The sequence below is a fragment of the Pseudophryne corroboree genome, unplaced genomic scaffold (assembly GCF_028390025.1).
Source record: "Pseudophryne corroboree isolate aPseCor3 unplaced genomic scaffold, aPseCor3.hap2 scaffold_603, whole genome shotgun sequence".
Classification (NCBI taxonomy): Eukaryota; Metazoa; Chordata; class Amphibia; order Anura; family Myobatrachidae; genus Pseudophryne; species Pseudophryne corroboree.
The window spans coordinates 323,040-341,262 of NW_026970200.1; the positions used below are offsets into that span (position 1 = coordinate 323,040).

At 48.5% G+C, this 18,223-nt stretch overlaps 1 protein-coding gene across 3 annotated transcripts in view; it reads left to right on the forward strand.

The window, feature by feature from the left end:
• Positions 1-16,330, forward strand: part of LOC135035408 (zinc finger protein ZFP2-like) — a 45,506-nt gene extending 29,176 nt beyond the window's left edge. For 2 of the 3 annotated variants that reach the window (XM_063954335.1, XM_063954337.1), the window contains exon 7: positions 14,874-16,330. In XM_063954335.1, the coding sequence (XP_063810405.1) occupies positions 14,874-16,177 (1,304 nt within the window). In that variant the 3' untranslated portion in view covers positions 16,178-16,330. The remainder of the gene's footprint in view (positions 1-14,873) is intronic. The other variant, XM_063954336.1, reaches the window with a different exon arrangement.
• Positions 16,331-18,223: the final 1,893 nt, after the last annotated feature.

Below are 18,223 nucleotides of genomic sequence, written 5' to 3' on the forward strand. Positions count from 1 at the left end.
CACGTTTGCAAAATTTTACAAATTCGATACCCTGGCTGAGGAGCACCTGGAGTTCTCTCATTCGGTGCTGCAGAGTCATCCGCACTCTCCCGCCCGTTTGGGAGCTTTGGTATAATCACCATGGTCCTTACGGAGTTCCCAGCATCCACTAGGACGTCAGAGAAAATAAGAATTTACTTACCGATAATTCTATTTCTCGTAGTCCGTAGTGGATGCTGGGCGCCCATCCCAAGTGCGGATTGTCTGCAATACTTGTATATAGTTATTGTTACAAAACTCGGGTTATTATTGTTGTGAGCCATCTTTTCAGAGGCTCCTTCGTTATCATACTGTTAACTGGGTTCAGATCACAAGTTGTACGGTGTGATTGGTGTGGCTGGTATGAGTCTTACCCGGGATTCAAAATCCTTCCTTATTATGTACGCTCGTCCGGGCACAGTATCCTAACTGAGGCTTGGAGGAGGGTCATAGGGGGAGGAGCCAGTGCACACCAGCTAGTCATAAAGCTTTTACTTTTGTGCCCAGTCTCCTGCGGAGCCACTATTCCCCTATGGTCCTTACGGAGTTCCCAGCATCCACTACGGACTACGAGAAATAGAATTATCGGTAAGTAAATTCTTATTTTATCTTATCCTGGACAACTGTCCCCTTTCACCTACTTATGAATACAATACCCCAAACATCTTACTAGACAGTTTCCATCTAAAAAACTGATAATAGGATCATATATCTATTATAATCAGCCAGCCTAAAATCTGTGTATATTCTTCCCACTCACTATGTCCACACTAGGTCAAAGGACAAATTCATCTAATAAAGGGAGCATGAGGAAGCTAAGGAACGGGCGGCATTACTGGTCTGTTCATCAGTAGTGGAGGATCTATCAAGATGAGGGTCTGGAGCAAGAATAAAATCTCCCATAAGGAGAAGTGCAAGTTCTTGTAGCTTTTGCAAAGAAATATTTAAGAAATTTGGGCTGTCTGGCATTAGGGGCATAGAGAGAATTGAGGGGGACATATTTATAATGAATTTTCCCAACTAGAATCCAATATCTACCATTGCAATCCACCCACTTGCTGTCCAGGTGAAAAGGGCAGGATCTATTAGAAAAGATGTCTACACCACAGGAGATATAGCATGTTGGGTAGTGATTGGTAAACTGAGGGGGAGAGTGCAACGGAACATGTGATTCCTGAATGGCTACCACTGCCGCCTTCTGGTCAGCAAAATATTTTATTGCAAGACGTCTCTTATGAGGAGAATTAAGACCTTTTACATTAAGACTTAAAAACGTCACCATGATGGAGATTAGATCATGGTATGAAACATCTAGGATCATCTGTGTAAAGTCCAGTAGAGTCTGTAGGACGTGTGCATACTTCAAACTATCATAACAGAAAAAATAAAATAGGGAACAAAAATGGGAGACAAACAGAAATAGCGTCCATAAAGGAGCTAGAGATTCCATCACTAGGGAACCGTGACAGAATAGTAGAAAAAGGTGGCGGTCGGACCTAAAAGGAAAACCCACAGACTACCCCAAGTAGCCATACGAGAGGGCAAAATCTAGTCATCATAGTAACAATTGTACAAAGAAATATCAAATCTCAATGTAACCAATATATCAAAAGGAGGTAAAGGCCAGGAACATGGCCTGATATCCAATGTAGGTTCTATCAACACCGTTATAAGGGCAACAGGATGTTAGACGGATCAGTCATGCTTTACCTGAACACCCAAACATTCTAGAAAGGTATTATGAAACGTAACAGTGGAAAGAATATCAGACCATATAGCAATTATATAGCACAGGAAATAAAGATACAAATATACATTTTATACCATAATAAGAGCAAATAAATCTGGCCCAAAAATAGATCCATGCCCAGTAACTTAGTCCCAGTTGGCACATGTTACAGTAGGAAACAGACTCTGAGTGTCTGTAACAGTCTTACTCCTTTATCATATTACTTGTAGACGGAAGACAACTCCTCCGGGATTGGTTTAGGTAAAGTGTCATGAAGGACTGTCAACAGGAATGTCCCACTTATTCAGAATAGCAGGGCCATCCTCGGGTGAAGGTATCACTGTGAAGGTGCCGTTTTGCATTTGTGACAGGACGATACCGTACGGAAGCACTCGCAGCTTCCGCGTCCCGTTGCCTGCGCACAGATTGGAAGGTCAAGCCGCACGAGGCCTGACCACATAGGGGATTCCCTGCTTACCGTCAGTAACCGCCTGTTACTGACTCCACCCACTGCGTTGTGGGCGGGTTCTTGCTGCCACCACCAAACTCCTAACCTGCCGTGGCGTTTGGAACCACGGTTCTGCTCTGTATGTGCCGACTCACTGCTTTACCACAGCTGTGTGGTGCTGACGAATCCCCACTAGCCACTTGCTAGGCCTCTACCGGTAGCTGGCGGAAGGCGGAGCTTGGAGACGTCAGGTGCTTCCCTGGACAGCCGGAGGACGGGGCTAGGTTTGGCCTAACCCTGTTGGTCACAAGATGAAGCAGTCTTCTTGAGGCAAAGGTGTTTATTGCTCAAATAACCTTTAAAAAGGCTCCTCCCTATTGCTAGGGGCAACAGCATACAATTAAGATGTTTCAGCAGAAGAAGATGTTACAATTACACTCTCCTATGGGCCAACTGCCCTCCTTTTATCCCTCTCCAAGACCCTCTACCACAGGGGGTAAGCCCGCCCTGTGGTGTACAACCAATCAATGTTTACCCATGAGCTGTGCATGCTCTGGACTCATGCACACACAACATTGTTCCCAATGGACAGTGGGGAGTGGCCGGTCTCCTTTGTCTCTCCCATCTGGGAGAGCAGGCTACTCCCACGGTGCCGTTCAGTCTGGCTGGGGGGGAAGGTTTCCCTCCTAAACTGACTTCCAGAAACCTGCCCGGGACCCCTCTCACTGCCTGCAGCCTGGATTTGGGCTCCAGAGCTGGGCAGCCTGGCTCCCCGGTCCAGGTCTCTGGTCCACTACGGCTGATCTCCATGGAGCTCCAAGAAACCACTCAGCTTGTCTTATAGCTGAGCTGCTTCTCTTTCTCCCTGTCCCTATTGGAACTGTGAGGCTGGATGGGAATGCATTCCGTTTTTTAGGGAAAAGGTCTGGGAGAATCCATCAGCCTGCACAGCTATGGATTCCCCACACAATCAAGTAAGTGCAATTTCTCTTTAAATACCTTACATTTTTAAATCACACTGTACATTCCCTGTAAATATACACTGAGCCTGTGCCCTGCACAGACTCTACATACTCAGGCACTGCAGTGCCTTCCCTAGCCCTGCAGCCTGGCTGCGAGGGCTCTCTGTGTGCTGGAGGTATGGGGCTGGCTTCCCCCATCCTCCAGCCTGCTTTTCTGCCTCTGGGGTTCCAGGGAGCTGGCTCTCCCTGTCCCCCCAGGGAGGCACTAATCAGTGTCCTCGCCGCACGCAGCGGCGCACCCCCCTGTACCTAAGCCCGGCGGACCGGGACACTTGTCCCGGCCGCCGTGACCCTGGCTTGTTTCAGCGCTGAGGCGCCGGGAGCGTAGCTCCCGGACCCCAGCGCTCACCATCCTGCTGGCCCGCCTAATGTGCCCACGCCGCTAGGGAGCCGGCTAGCCCGGTCCCCCCTGAGCGGTGCCTGTCTTGTGGCCTCGCTGCAGCGTCCGGCGGGGAGCCGGGCTGCAGCGCACCCCCCTCGCCGGCTAGCAGCCCGGGACGTCCGTCCCGGCTGCTGCGGCTGGCCACCCGTGCTGTGCTGAGGCGCTGGGAGCAGAGCTCCCGGCCCCCAGCGGCGGCTCTCACATAGAGCACTGCAGCGGGAGCCGAGCTCCCAGCCGCAGCGCTCACCCTTCTCCCCGGCGCGCACACTCCAGTGCGCCCGGGGCTACACTGACCGCTGCCGGGAGCGGAGCTCCCGGACTCCGGCGGTCTGCGGCTGCCTCCTCTCCCCCGGCGCGCACACTCTGCTGAGCGCGCCGGGGAGCTGTCCTCCCTGCCGTGGTCTCCGGAGGGGTCCGGGACCACGGCGCATGTTACAAAAACACATTTTTTAAACATTTTATAAACATGGCGACTAGCGCCCAACACATTTTAAATTTGGCGCCAAGCGCCCTTTGTTCTTGGCAAATGGCGCCGGGCACTAGGGGATTAACCCCTTCAGTGCCAGGGCGGCCATTTGCCTCGTGGCTGGGGCTCTCCGGCCACACTCCTCCCCCCCCATTCAAGCGGGTCAACCAGGGACCCATGTCCCAACGATTTGGGTCCTGGTCCCGCAGTCCGTGGGGGTGAAGGGGACGCTACCTGGGGGGTGTAGGCTCTGGCCTAGACAGTTCATCCATAGTGTAGTGGGCCTCTCTTCGTGGGTGCACAATGTTCAAATAGTCCACCTGAAGTCCAAGTGCAAGGCTCCACCACAAAAGTCTGTCCAATTTCCCCAAGGTAGGTTGCAGCCACCTAACAGGTAGGTGGTAAGTCACCACGGTGGGGGGCCGGTTACAAACAAGTGCCACCCACGGTGTCCCAACTGTGGCATACGATCTCCAGATCATCCTTGGACATTCCGCTGAATTCCGCCATCTTGTGCGTCCTCCTGCGCTGCAGTTACTCCTCTCCTGAGTAACTCGGCTTCTCCAATCAGGTGATGAAAAGCCGCCTGGGATTATCCCACCACTATGCCACCAATTTCTGTGACAGGACGATACCGTACGGAAGCACTCGCAGCTTCCGCGTCCCGTTGCCTGCGCACAGATTGGAAGGTCAAGCCGCACGAGGCCTGACCACATAGGGGATTCCCTGCTTACCGTCAGTAACCGCCTGTTACTGACTCCACCCACTGCGTTGTGGGCGGGTTCTTGCTGCCACCACCAAACTCCTAACCTGCCGTGGCGTTTGGAACCACGGTTCTGCTCTGTATGTGCCGACGCACTGCTTTACCACAGCTGTGTGGTGCTGACGAATCCCCACTAGCCACTTGCTAGGCCTCTACCGGTAGCTGGCGGAAGGCGGAGCTTGGAGACGTCAGGTGCTTCCCTGGACAGCCGGAGGACGGGGCTAGGTTTGGCCTAACCCTGTTGGTCACAAGATGAAGCAGTCTTCTTGAGGCAAAGGTGTTTATTGCTCAAATAACCTTTAAAAAGGCTCCTCCCTATTGCTAGGGGCAACAGCATACAATTAAGATGTTTCAGCAGAAGAAGATGTTACAATTACACTCTCCTATGGGCCAACTGCCCTCCTTTTATCCCTCTCCAAGACCCTCTACCACAGGGGGTAAGCCCGCCCTGTGGTGTACAACCAATCAATGTTTACCCATGAGCTGTGCATGCTCTGGACTCATGCACACACAACATTGTTCCCAATGGACAGTGGGGAGTGGCCGGTCTCCTTTGTCTCTCCCATCTGGGAGAGCAGGCTACTCCCACGGTGCCGTTCAGTCTGGCTGGGGGGGAAGGTTTCCCTCCTAAACTGACTTCCAGAAACCTGCCCGGGACCCCTCTCACTGCCTGCAGCCTGGATTTGGGCTCCAGAGCTGGGCAGCCTGGCTCCCCGGTCCAGGTCTCTGGTCCACTACGGCTGATCTCCATGGAGCTCCAAGAAACCACTCAGCTTGTCTTATAGCTGAGCTGCTTCTCTTTCTCCCTGTCCCTATTGGAACTGTGAGGCTGGATGGGAATGCATTCCGTTTTTTAGGGAAAAGGTCTGGGAGAATCCATCAGCCTGCACAGCTATGGATTCCCCACACAATCAAGTAAGTGCAATTTCTCTTTAAATACCTTACATTTTTAAATCACACTGTACATTCCCTGTAAATATACACTGAGCCTGTGCCCTGCACAGACTCTACATACTCAGGCACTGCAGTGCCTTCCCTAGCCCTGCAGCCTGGCTGCGAGGGCTCTCTGTGTGCTGGAGGTATGGGGCTGGCTTCCCCCATCCTCCAGCCTGCTTTTCTGCCTCTGGGGTTCCAGGGAGCTGGCTCTCCCTGTCCCCCCAGGGAGGCACTAATCAGTGTCCTCGCCGCACGCAGCGGCGCACCCCCCTGTACCTAAGCCCGGCGGACCGGGACACTTGTCCCGGCCGCCGTGACCCTGGCTTGTTTCAGCGCTGAGGCGCCGGGAGCGTAGCTCCCGGACCCCAGCGCTCACCATCCTGCTGGCCCGCCTAATGTGCCCACGCCGCTAGGGAGCCGGCTAGCCCGGTCCCCCCTGAGCGGTGCCTGTCTTGTGGCCTCGCTGCAGCGTCCGGCGGGGAGCCGGGCTGCAGCGCACCCCCCTCGCCGGCTAGCAGCCCGGGACGTCCGTCCCGGCTGCTGCGGCTGGCCACCCGTGCTGTGCTGAGGCGCTGGGAGCAGAGCTCCCGGCCCCCAGCGGCGGCTCTCACATAGAGCACTGCAGCGGGAGCCGAGCTCCCAGCCGCAGCGCTCACCCTTCTCCCCGGCGCGCACACTCCAGTGCGCCCGGGGCTACACTGACCGCTGCCGGGAGCGGAGCTCCCGGACTCCGGCGGTCAGCGGCTGCCTCCTCTCCCCCGGCGCGCACACTCTGCTGAGCGCGCCGGGGAGCTGTCCTCCCTGCCGTGGTCTCCGGAGGGGTCCGGGACCACGGCGCATGTTACAAAAACACATTTTTTAAACATTTTATAAACATGGCGACTAGCGCCCAACACATTTTAAATTTGGCGCCAAGCGCCCTTTGTTCTTGGCAAATGGCGCCGGGCACTAGGGGATTAACCCCTTCAGTGCCAGGGCGGCCATTTGCCTCGTGGCTGGGGCTCTCCGGCCACAGCATTACAATAAGCTTAGTAGGAAAGCCCCATTTGTATTTGTATTCCACATTTCCTTGGGTGGAATAGATGCCTTTTGGCCAGCGGCGCAGGAGAAATTTCTGGAAATAGCGCAGAATATCCAGGCACTCAGCTGTGGATGAGGAAGACAGTGGCTCGTAGAATGCCTTCTTTAAGGTGAAAAAGTGGACCCTGAGCAGAGTGTCCCTCGATGCTTGGATAGGGGCCTGGTTGGACTTTGGGAGTCTATGGATCCTGTCAATAAGAAGGTCCGCGGCAGAAGCCTTCGGTGGAAGTTTCTGAAAAGAGGACCATGGCATAATCAAAGCTCAGCATTTGTAAGAGAATCCAGAATGCCCATTATTGATATTTTCTCTAACGCCCTAGTGGATGCTGGGGACTCCGTAAGGACCATGGGGAATAGACGGGCTCCGCAGGAGACATGGGCACTTTAAGAAAGAATTTGGATTATGGTGTGCTCTGGCTCCTCCCTCTATGTCCCTCCTCCAGACCTCAGTTTGAATCTGTGCCGGGAGGAGCTGGGTGCTGTTCAGTGAGCTCTCCTGAGCTTGCTGTAAGAAAGTATTTTGTTAGGTTTTTTATTTTCAGGGAGCTCTGCTGGCAACAGACTCCTTGCATCGTGGGACTGAGGGGAGAGAAGCAGCCCTACTCTCTGAAGCTAGGTCCTGCTTCTTAGGCTACTGGACACCATTAGCTCCAGAGGGATTTGTACACAGGATCTCACCCTCGTCGTCCGATCCCGGAGCCGCGCCGCCGTCCCCCTCGCAGAGCCGGAAGACAGAAGCCGGGTGAGCATAAGAAGCAAGAAGACTTCGAAATCGGTGGCAGAAGACTCCAGTCTTCACTGAGGTAGCGCACAGCACTGCAGCTGTGCGCCATTGCTCCCACACTACACCCACATGCTCCGGTCACTGTAGGGCGCAGGGGGGGGCGCCCTGGGCAGCAATTAGGACCTCTTGGCAAAAGTTTGACATATATACAGTTGGGCACTGTATATATGCATGAGCCCCCGCCAAAAAACTGTACATTAAAGCGGGACAGAAGCCCGCCGTCGAGGAGGCGGGGCTTCTTCCTCAGCACTCACCAGCGCAATGTTTTTTCTCCACAGCTCCGCTGAGAGGAAGCTCCCCGGACTCTCCCCTGCAGTTACACGGTAGAAGAGGGTAAAAAGAGAGGGGGGGCACATAATTAGGCGCAAAAATAAATAAAAGCAGCAGCTACTGGGTTAACATTAAGTTACTGTGTTATTCCTGGGTTAATAGCGCTGGGGTGTGTGCTGGCATACTCTCTCTCTGTCTCTCCAAAGGGCCTTATGGGGGAATTGTCTTCAGATGAGCATTCCCTGAGTGTGCGGTGTGTAGGTACGTGTGTGTCGACATGTCTGCTGTAAAAGGCCCCCCTAAGGAGGAGATGGAGCAAATGTGTGTGTGAGGGTGTCAATGTCGACAACGCCGACAAATGTTTGGATATGTGTAATTAAGTGCTAAGGTAAATTTATTGCACAAAAGATTAGAGAACAGACAGGGAATCTACCCAGGTCTGTCCCTATGTCGCAGAGACCTTCAGAGTCTCTCAATGCTCACTATCCAAAATAATAGACACTGATATTGACACGGAGTTTGACTCCAGTGTCGACTACGATAATGCAAAGTTACAGCCAAAATGGCAAAAAAGGTTTAAGGGGAAGAAAGCTGAGGTAAATTTCCCTCCTCTCATGATGAAAAAGAGCGGGAATCTCCAGACAAGAGACTGCAGTTTCCCACAAAGATTTCTCAGGCAGTATCCTTTCTCCACTAGGGCCAGGATACGATGGGAATCTTCCCCTAGGGTGTCACGTTTGCCCAAAAGGTAGCCCTGACGTAACAGCTATCCTCAGGGATCCTGCAGATAGCGTGCACATTCTGGTACACTACTCAGACCGGCGATTGTGTCGGCATGGGTTTATAGCGCTGTAGCAGCGTGGACAGGTACCTTATCAGCAGAAATTGAGACCCTAGTTTGTGTATATATATATATATATATATATATATATAGGTATATATAGAGATATATATATTAAAGATGCTGTCTTAAGAGATATATATATATAAAACATGCCCAAAGAGACATTAGTCTACTGGGTTCTAGAGTCAAAAGCTATGTTGATTTCTGCTTGACGTGTCCTGTAGAATATGCAATGGACAAGATGATGCCGACTTAAGAGGCATATGGAAGGCTGAGGATTGTGTGGAGAAGGGTTCTCGGACCTGTTCTCCACAGCTATAGCTGGTAATTCTGATATTTGCCTTATATTCCTGCACAGCCTAGAAAAGCACGACATTATCAAATGCAGCCTTTCGAACACAAAGAAACAAGAAAGTCTGAGGTGCGTCCTTTCTTGCCAGAGGCAGGGGCAGAGGAAAGAACCTGCACAACACAGCTAGTTGCAAGGAACAGAAGTCCTCCCTGGCCTCTACAAAATCCACCGCATGTCGCTGGGACTCCACAGGCGGAGCTAGGCCCGGTGGGGGCACGCCTTCGCAAGTTCAGCCACAAGTGGGTTCGCTCCCTGTTGGATCCCTGGGCAATAGATATTGTGTCTCAGGGATACAAGCTGGACTTTGAGGAGATGCTTCCCCCCACGAGAGGGAAATAGTGTTAACTGCAATTCACAAATTGTATCTTCAACAGGTGGTGGTCAAGGTTCCCCTCCTTCAACAAGGAGGGGGTTATTATTCGACCATGTTGTAGTCCCGAAACCGGATGGTTTGGTCGGACCCATATTGAATTTAAAATCCCTGAACATATACCTGAAAAGGTTCAAGTTCGAGATGGAATCGCAAGCCTGAAAGGAGGAGATTTTAGGGTGTCTCTGGACATAAAGGAGGCATACCTTCATGTCCCCATTTATCCATCTCATCAGACGTACCTCAGAATTGCGGTACGGGATTGTCATTACCAATTTCAGACGTTGCCGTTTGGACTCTCCACGGCCCCGAGATTATTCACCAAGGTAATGGCGGAAATGATGGTGCTCCGGTGGAAGCAAGGTGTTACTATTATCCCGTGCTTGGACGATCTCCTCATAAAAGCGAGATCAAGAGAGCAGTTGCGGAACAGCGTATCACTTTCTCTGGAAGTGTAACGGCAACGCGGCTGGATTCTATATATTCCAAAGTCGCAGTTGGTTCTTACAGCTCATCTGTCTCTCTAGGCATGATCATAGACACAGACCAGAAAAGGGTTTATCTCCCGATAGAGAGAGCTCAGGAGCTCATGACACTGGTCAGGAATCTATTAAAACCAAAAAAGGTGTCAGTGCATCACTGCACTCGAGTCCTGGGAAGGATGGTGGCATCATACGAGGCCATTCCCTTCGGCAGGTTCCATGAGAGGACCTTCCAATGGGACTTACTGGACAAGTGGTACAGATCACATCTTCAGATGCATCGGTTAATCACCCTGTCCCCCAGGGCCAGGGTGTCACTCCTGTGGTGGCTGCAGAGTGCTCACCTTCTCGAGGGACGCAGATTCGGCATTCAGGACTGGGTTCTGGTGACCACGTACGCGAGCCTCCGGGGTTGGGGAGCAGTCATACAAGGAAGAAACTTCCAGGGTCTTTGGTCAAGTCAAGAGACTTGTCTTCACATCAGCGTCCTGGAGCTGAGGGCCATATACAACGCCCTTCGTCAAGCGGAGACCTTGCTTCGCGACTTACCAGTTCTGATCCAGTCAGACAACATCACCGCAATGGCTCATGTAAACCACCAAGGCGGCACAAGGAGCAGAGTGGCAATGGCGGAAGCCACCAGGATTCTTCGCTGGGCGGAAAATCATGTAAGTGCACTGTCAGCAGTGTTCATCCCGGGAGTGGACAACTGGGAAGCAGACTACCTCAGCAGACACGACCTACAACCGGGAGAGTGGGGACGTCTTTGCACAGATTGTAAGTCGGTGGGAACTGCAACAGGTGGACATGATGGCATCCCGCCTCAACAAAAAGCTACAGCGGTATTGCGCCAGGTCAAGAGACCCTCAGGCGATGGCTGTAGACGCCCTGGTGACACCGTGGTTGTCCCAGTCGGTTTATGTATTTCCTCCTCTTCCTCTCATACACAAGGTGCTGAGGATAATAAGAAAAAGAGGAGTAAGAACAATACTCATTGTTCCAGATTGGCCACGAAGGACTTGGTATCCAGATCTGCAAGAAATGCTCACAGAGGACCCGTGGCCTCTTCCTCTAAGACAGGACTTGTTGCAACAGGGGCACTGTCTATTCCAAGAATTACCGCGGCTGCATTTGACGGCATGGCGGTTGAACGCCGGATCCTAGCAAAAAAAGGCATTCCGGACGAGGTCATCTTACGCTGATAAAGGCTAGGAAGGACGTGACAGCTCAACATTATCACCGTATTTTGCGAAAATATGTTGCTTGGTGTGAGGCCAGGAATGCTCCTACGGAAGAATTCAAGCTGGGCCGTTTCCTTCACTTCCTACAGGCCGGAGTGAATTTGGGCCTAAAATTGGGTTCCATTAAGGTCCAGATTTCGGCCCTATCCATTTTCTTTCAATAAGAGTTGGCTTCTCTACCAGAAGTTCAAATGGTAGTAAAGGGAGTGCTGCATATTCAGCCCCCTTTTGTGCCTCCAGTGGCACCTTGGGATCTTAATGTGGTGTTGAGTTTCTTGAAATCCCACTGGTTTGAACCACTTAAAACCGTGGAGTTGAAATATCTCACGTGGAAGGTGGTCATGTTTTATTAGCCTTAGCTTCGGCTAGGCGTGTGTCAGAGTTGGCGGCTTTGTCACATAAAAGCCCCTATCTGGTTTTCCATGTGGATAGAGCGGAATTGCGGACTCGTCCTCAATTTCTGCTGAAAGTGGTTTCATCCTTTCATATAAAGCAACCTATTGTGGTGCCTGTGGCTACTAATGACTTGGAGGATTCCGAGTTACTAGATGTGGTAAGGGCTTTTGAAGGTATATGTAGCCAGAACGGCTAAGGTCAGGAAAACAGAGTCTTTGTTTATCCTGTATGCTTCCAACAAGCTTGGTGCTCCTGCTTCAAAGCAGACTTTTGCTCGCTGGATCTGTAACACGATTCAGCAGGCTCATTCTGCGGCTGGATTGCTGCTGCCAAAATCAGTTAAGGCCCATTCCACTAGGAAGGTGGGTTCTTCTTGGGCAGCTGCTCGAGGGGTCTCTGCTTTACGACTTTGCCGAGCAGCTACTTGGTCAGGTTCAAACACTTTTGCAAAATTCTACAAGTTTGATACCCTGGCTGAGGAGGACCTTGTGTTTGCTCATTCGGTGCTGCAGAGTCATCCGCACTCTCCCGCCCGTTTGGGAGCTTTGGTATAATCCCCATGGTCCTTACGGAGTCCCCAGCATCCATTAGGACGTTAGAGAATATAAGATTTTACTTACCGGTAAATCTATTTCTCGTAGTCAGTAGTGGATGCTGGGCGCCCTTCCCAAGTGCGGACTTCTTCTGCAATGCTTGTATTTAGTTATTGCTTGAATAAGGGTTATGTTATAGTTGCATCAGGGTTGATCTGATGCTCTGTTGTGTTCATACTGTTAACTCAGTAAAGTTATCACAAGTTATACGGTGTGATTGGTGTGACTGGTATGAGTCTTACCCTGGATTCCCCAAATCCTTTCCTTGTACTGTCAGCTCTTCCGGGCACAGTTTCTCTAACTGAGGTCTGGAGGAGGGACATAGAGGGAGGAGCCAGAGCACACCAGAATCCAAATTCTTTCTTAAAGTGCCCATGTCTCCTGCGGAGCCCGTCTATTCCTCATGGTCCTTACGGACTCCCCAGCATCCACTACGGACTACGAGAAATAGATTTACCGGTAAGTAAAATCTTATTATTTCTCCGAGAGCAGCCTTCTAAATCAGTGACTTTATCACGAATAGAGGCCGTGTCTTCCTGAAGGGTGTCATGTGCTGAAATCAGATCTTTGTGAGACACAACAATCTCTTTCATCTCAGTCTGTACGAGTGCCAATCTCACTGATATCGGACCTCAAAGCTTGAATATTAGAGTTAAGTTCTGAGGTTATTTCAGTCCTTAAATGCAGATAACATAGAATGTATAGAGCATAGAGTAACAGGATAATCTAGAGTGTCTTAAGACGTCTTCAGCCATTACAGCTGGGCTGTGCATCTGACAATAAGAAGCAAATGATGTTGTAGCAGTCTCAGAAGGACCACCTGAATTCGAGGTACTAAAGAGATGGACAGGCGGGGCCAATTTGGTACCTTTTAACCTTTTTTGGAGGCATGGTAAGCTGACTACAAAGAGACTGACCTCTCAGAGATAGGAAAATACAAACAATCTATAAATAAAAGGAGCAGTAGTACGGTGTCAGGAGGTTACATCAAGATGACTCCATTCAAAATGACATTCTTAGTCGGGGTGACAGGGGTATCTGAGCCAAAATTTCAAGTAAACATGATGTAATGCAACTCAAATAACACAGTAATGACCGAGATATTCCACTAGAGGTCAGCGTGATCACAGACGTGAAATACTCAGCACAGCGAAACACAAATGGCAAAATATATTCAGTGGATAAATCCACAAAATAATATACTGCGAGGTTGTAATCAGTGTAAGGAGCTGTACTCAGACGATACTTGATACTGGGCTCTGCATGTAGACTGAGAGTAAGTAGATTATAGTGGTACCATATAAATAGAAGGTAGTTTCACCTCAAGGCAAATGCTTCAATTTAGTGCAGTGACCTCAATCTAGCCATCAGGACACTTATTTAGCAGCTTATATCAATTTTACACCTTATTGAAGGCAGAAGGCAAAGCATGTGATGGCCGGGTACCAGGATCCAAAATGGCAGCCATCTTACTTCCCAATACCAACGCCGGGCTCCGGTGACTGTGGGCAGCCCATTCTGTCCCCATCAGTAGCGGAAGCTGTGCACCCATGTGAATGGGAGAGCAAGTGATCCCGACTGAGCCAAAAGCGCCTCCAAGTCAGGTGTCCGGAGAATACAGCCCATGGCTTCCGCGGCGTCACTAGGCTGCAGCAGTGAACAGTGCCCGGAGTGAGCGGAGCGAGTGGCTTTAGGGCAGTAGGAGTGGGGGCTTAATAGATTGGGTCTTGGTCCCAGCGGCGGCTGAGAGCTATCAGGTGGGGTAGATAAGAAGCCACTTAGTGAGAGCTCCAGAAAGCACGTCTGGATGGACCACGCTCCTCTTATTTATTATTTTATATACTAACAGGGGTGACAGGTGTGGTACATCCCTGCAAAGGCAGATCCAGTCTCTTTCTCATCAGACTCTGCTGTCTTCCCTGCACTCTCACTCAGATGTTCACTGCTGCCAGTAGCACACGTATGAGAAGCAGAAGTATGGCGGCAGCTGTATAGATTCTGATATGTAATTCTCTATATCATACTTACCGTACACACATCATCCTTATTACTATTGAGACTATAGAGGTAAGACACTGATGATGGGGGTGTAACAGTGGATTATAACCTAGCAGATGATGATGATGATTACAGTGTATTATATGGTGTATTACATGTAAAATACCTTGTTCCACACCTACTCTGCTGTAGCAATATACCTTATATAAGGGAGAGTAACACATGTACAGGCTTACCAGCGTATGAACACACGCATAAAGGAATGCTACCTTACCAATGCTTCCAGGAGTAACGTTAGGAGACATTTCTCTGATCCATCAGCTCATATGACTGATGTTATTGTTCATCTATAATCTCCAATTCATACGATATGTTCCCCATCCATTGTTTTACATTGGTGCTGACATAGGACGTGGCGAGTGACTACATCTCCATTTATACTTCATGGTTAGTTACCAGTACAAGAGAGAGATATATCTAAGTCTTATTATAATATTACATTTGTTATTGTGAGTGTTCTCAGGAGGGTGGACACAATGATAGTCTGAGACACAATATTATAAAGCATTCATTAAAAGTTTTTTTTTAATATACACACAAATTTATAATTGTGTCCCAGAGAGTTGTCTTCTCCTATTGTTTGCAAGATTAATATTGTTACAGAAAATGTCACATTTCCGTAATGTATTTTATTTCCAGCAGATGGACACACAAGCAGGAATATCTCAGAAGGACATCTAATGTTATCCCCGGATTGTTACATAAAAGATAATGACAGTAGACCGGATTCTCCAGGAGCTAACCCCATTACCCCAATTATACATCCAGCTCTATCAGCTGGTCCCCCTGATCCTGCGAAATGTTCTCCTGATCACTCTGATATTGGTGCATCTGTTACAGCTCTGAGAGTAGATACAGTGTTTCCATGTTCTATAGATGCCAAATGTTTTACACAGAACACAAAGCTTATTAACCCACACACAGGTAAAATACGTGAAAGGCCACTGATATGTTCTGAGTGTGGGAAATGTTTTACATACAAATCGCATCTTGTTAGACATCAGAAAAGTCACACAGGTGAGAGGCCATTTCCATGTTCTGAGTGTGGGAAATGTTTTGCACACACATCAGATCTTGTTAGACATAACAGAAGTCACACAGGTGAGAAGCCATTTTCTTGCTCTGAGTGTGGGAAATGTTTTATCCAGAAATCACATCTTGTTCTACATCACAGAAGTCACACAGGTGAGAAGCCATTTCTATGTTCTGAGTGTGGGAAATGTTTTGCGCACACATCAGATCTTGTTATACATCAGAGAAGTCACACAGGTGAGAAGCCATTTTCTTGCTCTGAGTGTGGGAAATGTTTTATCCAGAAATCACATCTTGTTATACATCAAAGAAGTCACACAGATAAGAAGGCATTTCCATGTTCTGAGTGTGGGAAATGTTTTACACACAAATCAGGTCTCGTTAGACATAACAGACATCACACAGGTGAGAAGCCATATCCATGTTCTGAGTGTGGGAAATGTTTTGCGCACACATCAGATCTTGTTATACATAAGAGAAGTCACACAGGTGAGAGGCCCTTTTCTTGCTCTGAGTGTGGGAAATGTTTTATACAGAAATCACATCTTGTTATACATCAAAGAAGTCACACAGGTGAGAAGCCATTTCCATGTTATGAGTGTGGGAAATGTTTTATATACAAATCACATCTTGATATACATCAGAAAATTCATACAGGTGAGAAACCATTTCCATGTTCTGAGTGTGGGAAAGGTTTTACAAACAAATCGCATCTTGTTAGACATCAGAGAAGTCATACAGGTGAGAAGCCATTTCCATGTTCTGCGTGTGGGAAATGTTTTGCATTGAAATCAAATCTTGTTACACATCAGCAAAGTCACACAGGTGAGAAGCCATTTCCATGTTCTGAGTGTGGGAAATGTTTTGCACAAAAATCAGATCTTGTTATACATAAGCGAAGTCACAGGTGAGAAGCCATTTCCATGTTTTGAGTGTGGGAAATGTATTGCACACAAATCAGATCTCATTAAACATGAGAGAAGTCACAGGTGAGAAGCCGTTTTCTTGCTCTGAGTGTGGAAAATATTTTACATGGAAATTAAAGCTTTTTACATATCGGAGAACTCACACAGGTGAGAGGCCATTTTATTGCTATGAGTACAAAATGTTTTACACGGAAATCACAACGTGTTACACATCAGCGAAGTCACACAGGTGAGAAGCCATTTACACTCTGAGAAATAAATCAGCACAATAGACAACACTCGAACCATTTTAATGTTCTGGAGTATAATCATCATTGCCATGCGTTCTGCATGGTTCTTATCCTATCTCCTATGCTTTTTACATGCTACCGCAGGATGAAATAATCAGGTGTCATGCCCTCATCTACTGCTAATCAGATGACCTGTCTGTTGCTCTGCGTACTGAGAACCCAGTACCAATCCTAAATGGTTGTCTAGCTGAGCTCCAGGTGTGGGTGATGCCAGTTGGCTGTGACTCAGTCCTGGTGAAACAGGTCCTTATGATAGCAGCTCACTAACAAATGGCAGGGCTACAGCTCAGCTTTAAACAACATACATCAAACGAGTTAGCAGCGCTAAACAATCAATAAATTGGATATGAGTAATTTAAACAATATAATTAATTGAAACACATGGAGATGAATGGACTGAAGGTGGAAAAAAAGGTTATTTAATAAAAAATACAAACAAGTATTAATTCAAGGAAATGGTTAAATTAGAATAAAATTATACAACAACCAGAATCACCAGGAGCGGCTACTGAGATATTGTGTCCGTTCCTTATTTCATGTGGATTACAGATGAGTATGGTGGAAATAGGAGATAGGGCTGATGGCACAGTCCTGATGGTGATAGTTACCACAATGGTTACCGCTGGAGAATAGGTATCCTCAGGATAGCATCCCTTTAAATGGGTGAAATCTCTGGGATCCTAAGTCCTCACCAGGTTGTGGAATACTCAATGCTGAGTGGAAGTAAACAAATATCACCAGCGGGCAGGTGCTGTGTGTCCCGTCATCTGCTGATTTTCTCCAAGGTCCACTAAAGGTCCATATGTAGCCCGTGCAACAATGCCTGATAAGCTGCAGCAGCAGCCCTCAGAGAAGCAGACAGCCCATGCAGAAATGGTGACATCCATTAAACAGGCTATCAGCCCCTTGTTTAAAGAACAAACGACTGACAATAATCAGCTAGCGCAGCTCACACACAGAGTATTGGGCATAGAACAATGCTTAGGAGAGACTTTTGCAGATGTAGCAAACCTTAAAAAATCCACATCTAGGAATACTAAAGATATATTGCAATTACACAACAAAATTGAAGACTTAGAAAATAGATCGCGTAGAGGGAATCTCAGGATTATTGGATTACCGGAAACTGTGAAAGGTTAAGATTTATTTGTTTTCATAAAAAAGTCACTGCCTGAAATGCTTCGTGTGCAAGACAGATGCTCCAATCTCATTATAGAGAGCACACAGATTAGGCCCGGTCCGACCACAGGATGACGCCAGAACCCGGGCGGTGATATTTAAACCCCTGAATTTTCTTCGAAAGGAATTACTATGGTCAGCGTCTCGTAAAATAAAACAGCTTGTATGGGATGGTCATAAAATTTTATTTCAAGACTATTCAGCTGAACTGTCGAAGGCTAGGCGTGACTTTGCCCCGTTATGTTCCTGCCTAATCCAGGAAAATAGGAAGTTTGCCCTCCTTTACCCAGCGCGGCTGCACTTGTACAATGGTTAACAATTCGTTGACTTCCTTTCCCCCTTGGACGCTGAGGCATATCTCAAGGAAGCATCTGCTGCCAAAAATAATGATTCAAGACTATCTGACTGTGGTTGATCATTGACGAGATTCCTTTTACAGATGTTCATTATTATCGTCCCTTTTTTGGACCTTGTTTGATGCTCGGTTCTGATACTACAGGCCAGCTATGCAATTTTTGGATCGGGAACTCACAGCTGGTTTTTTCCATCATACGAAACCTTT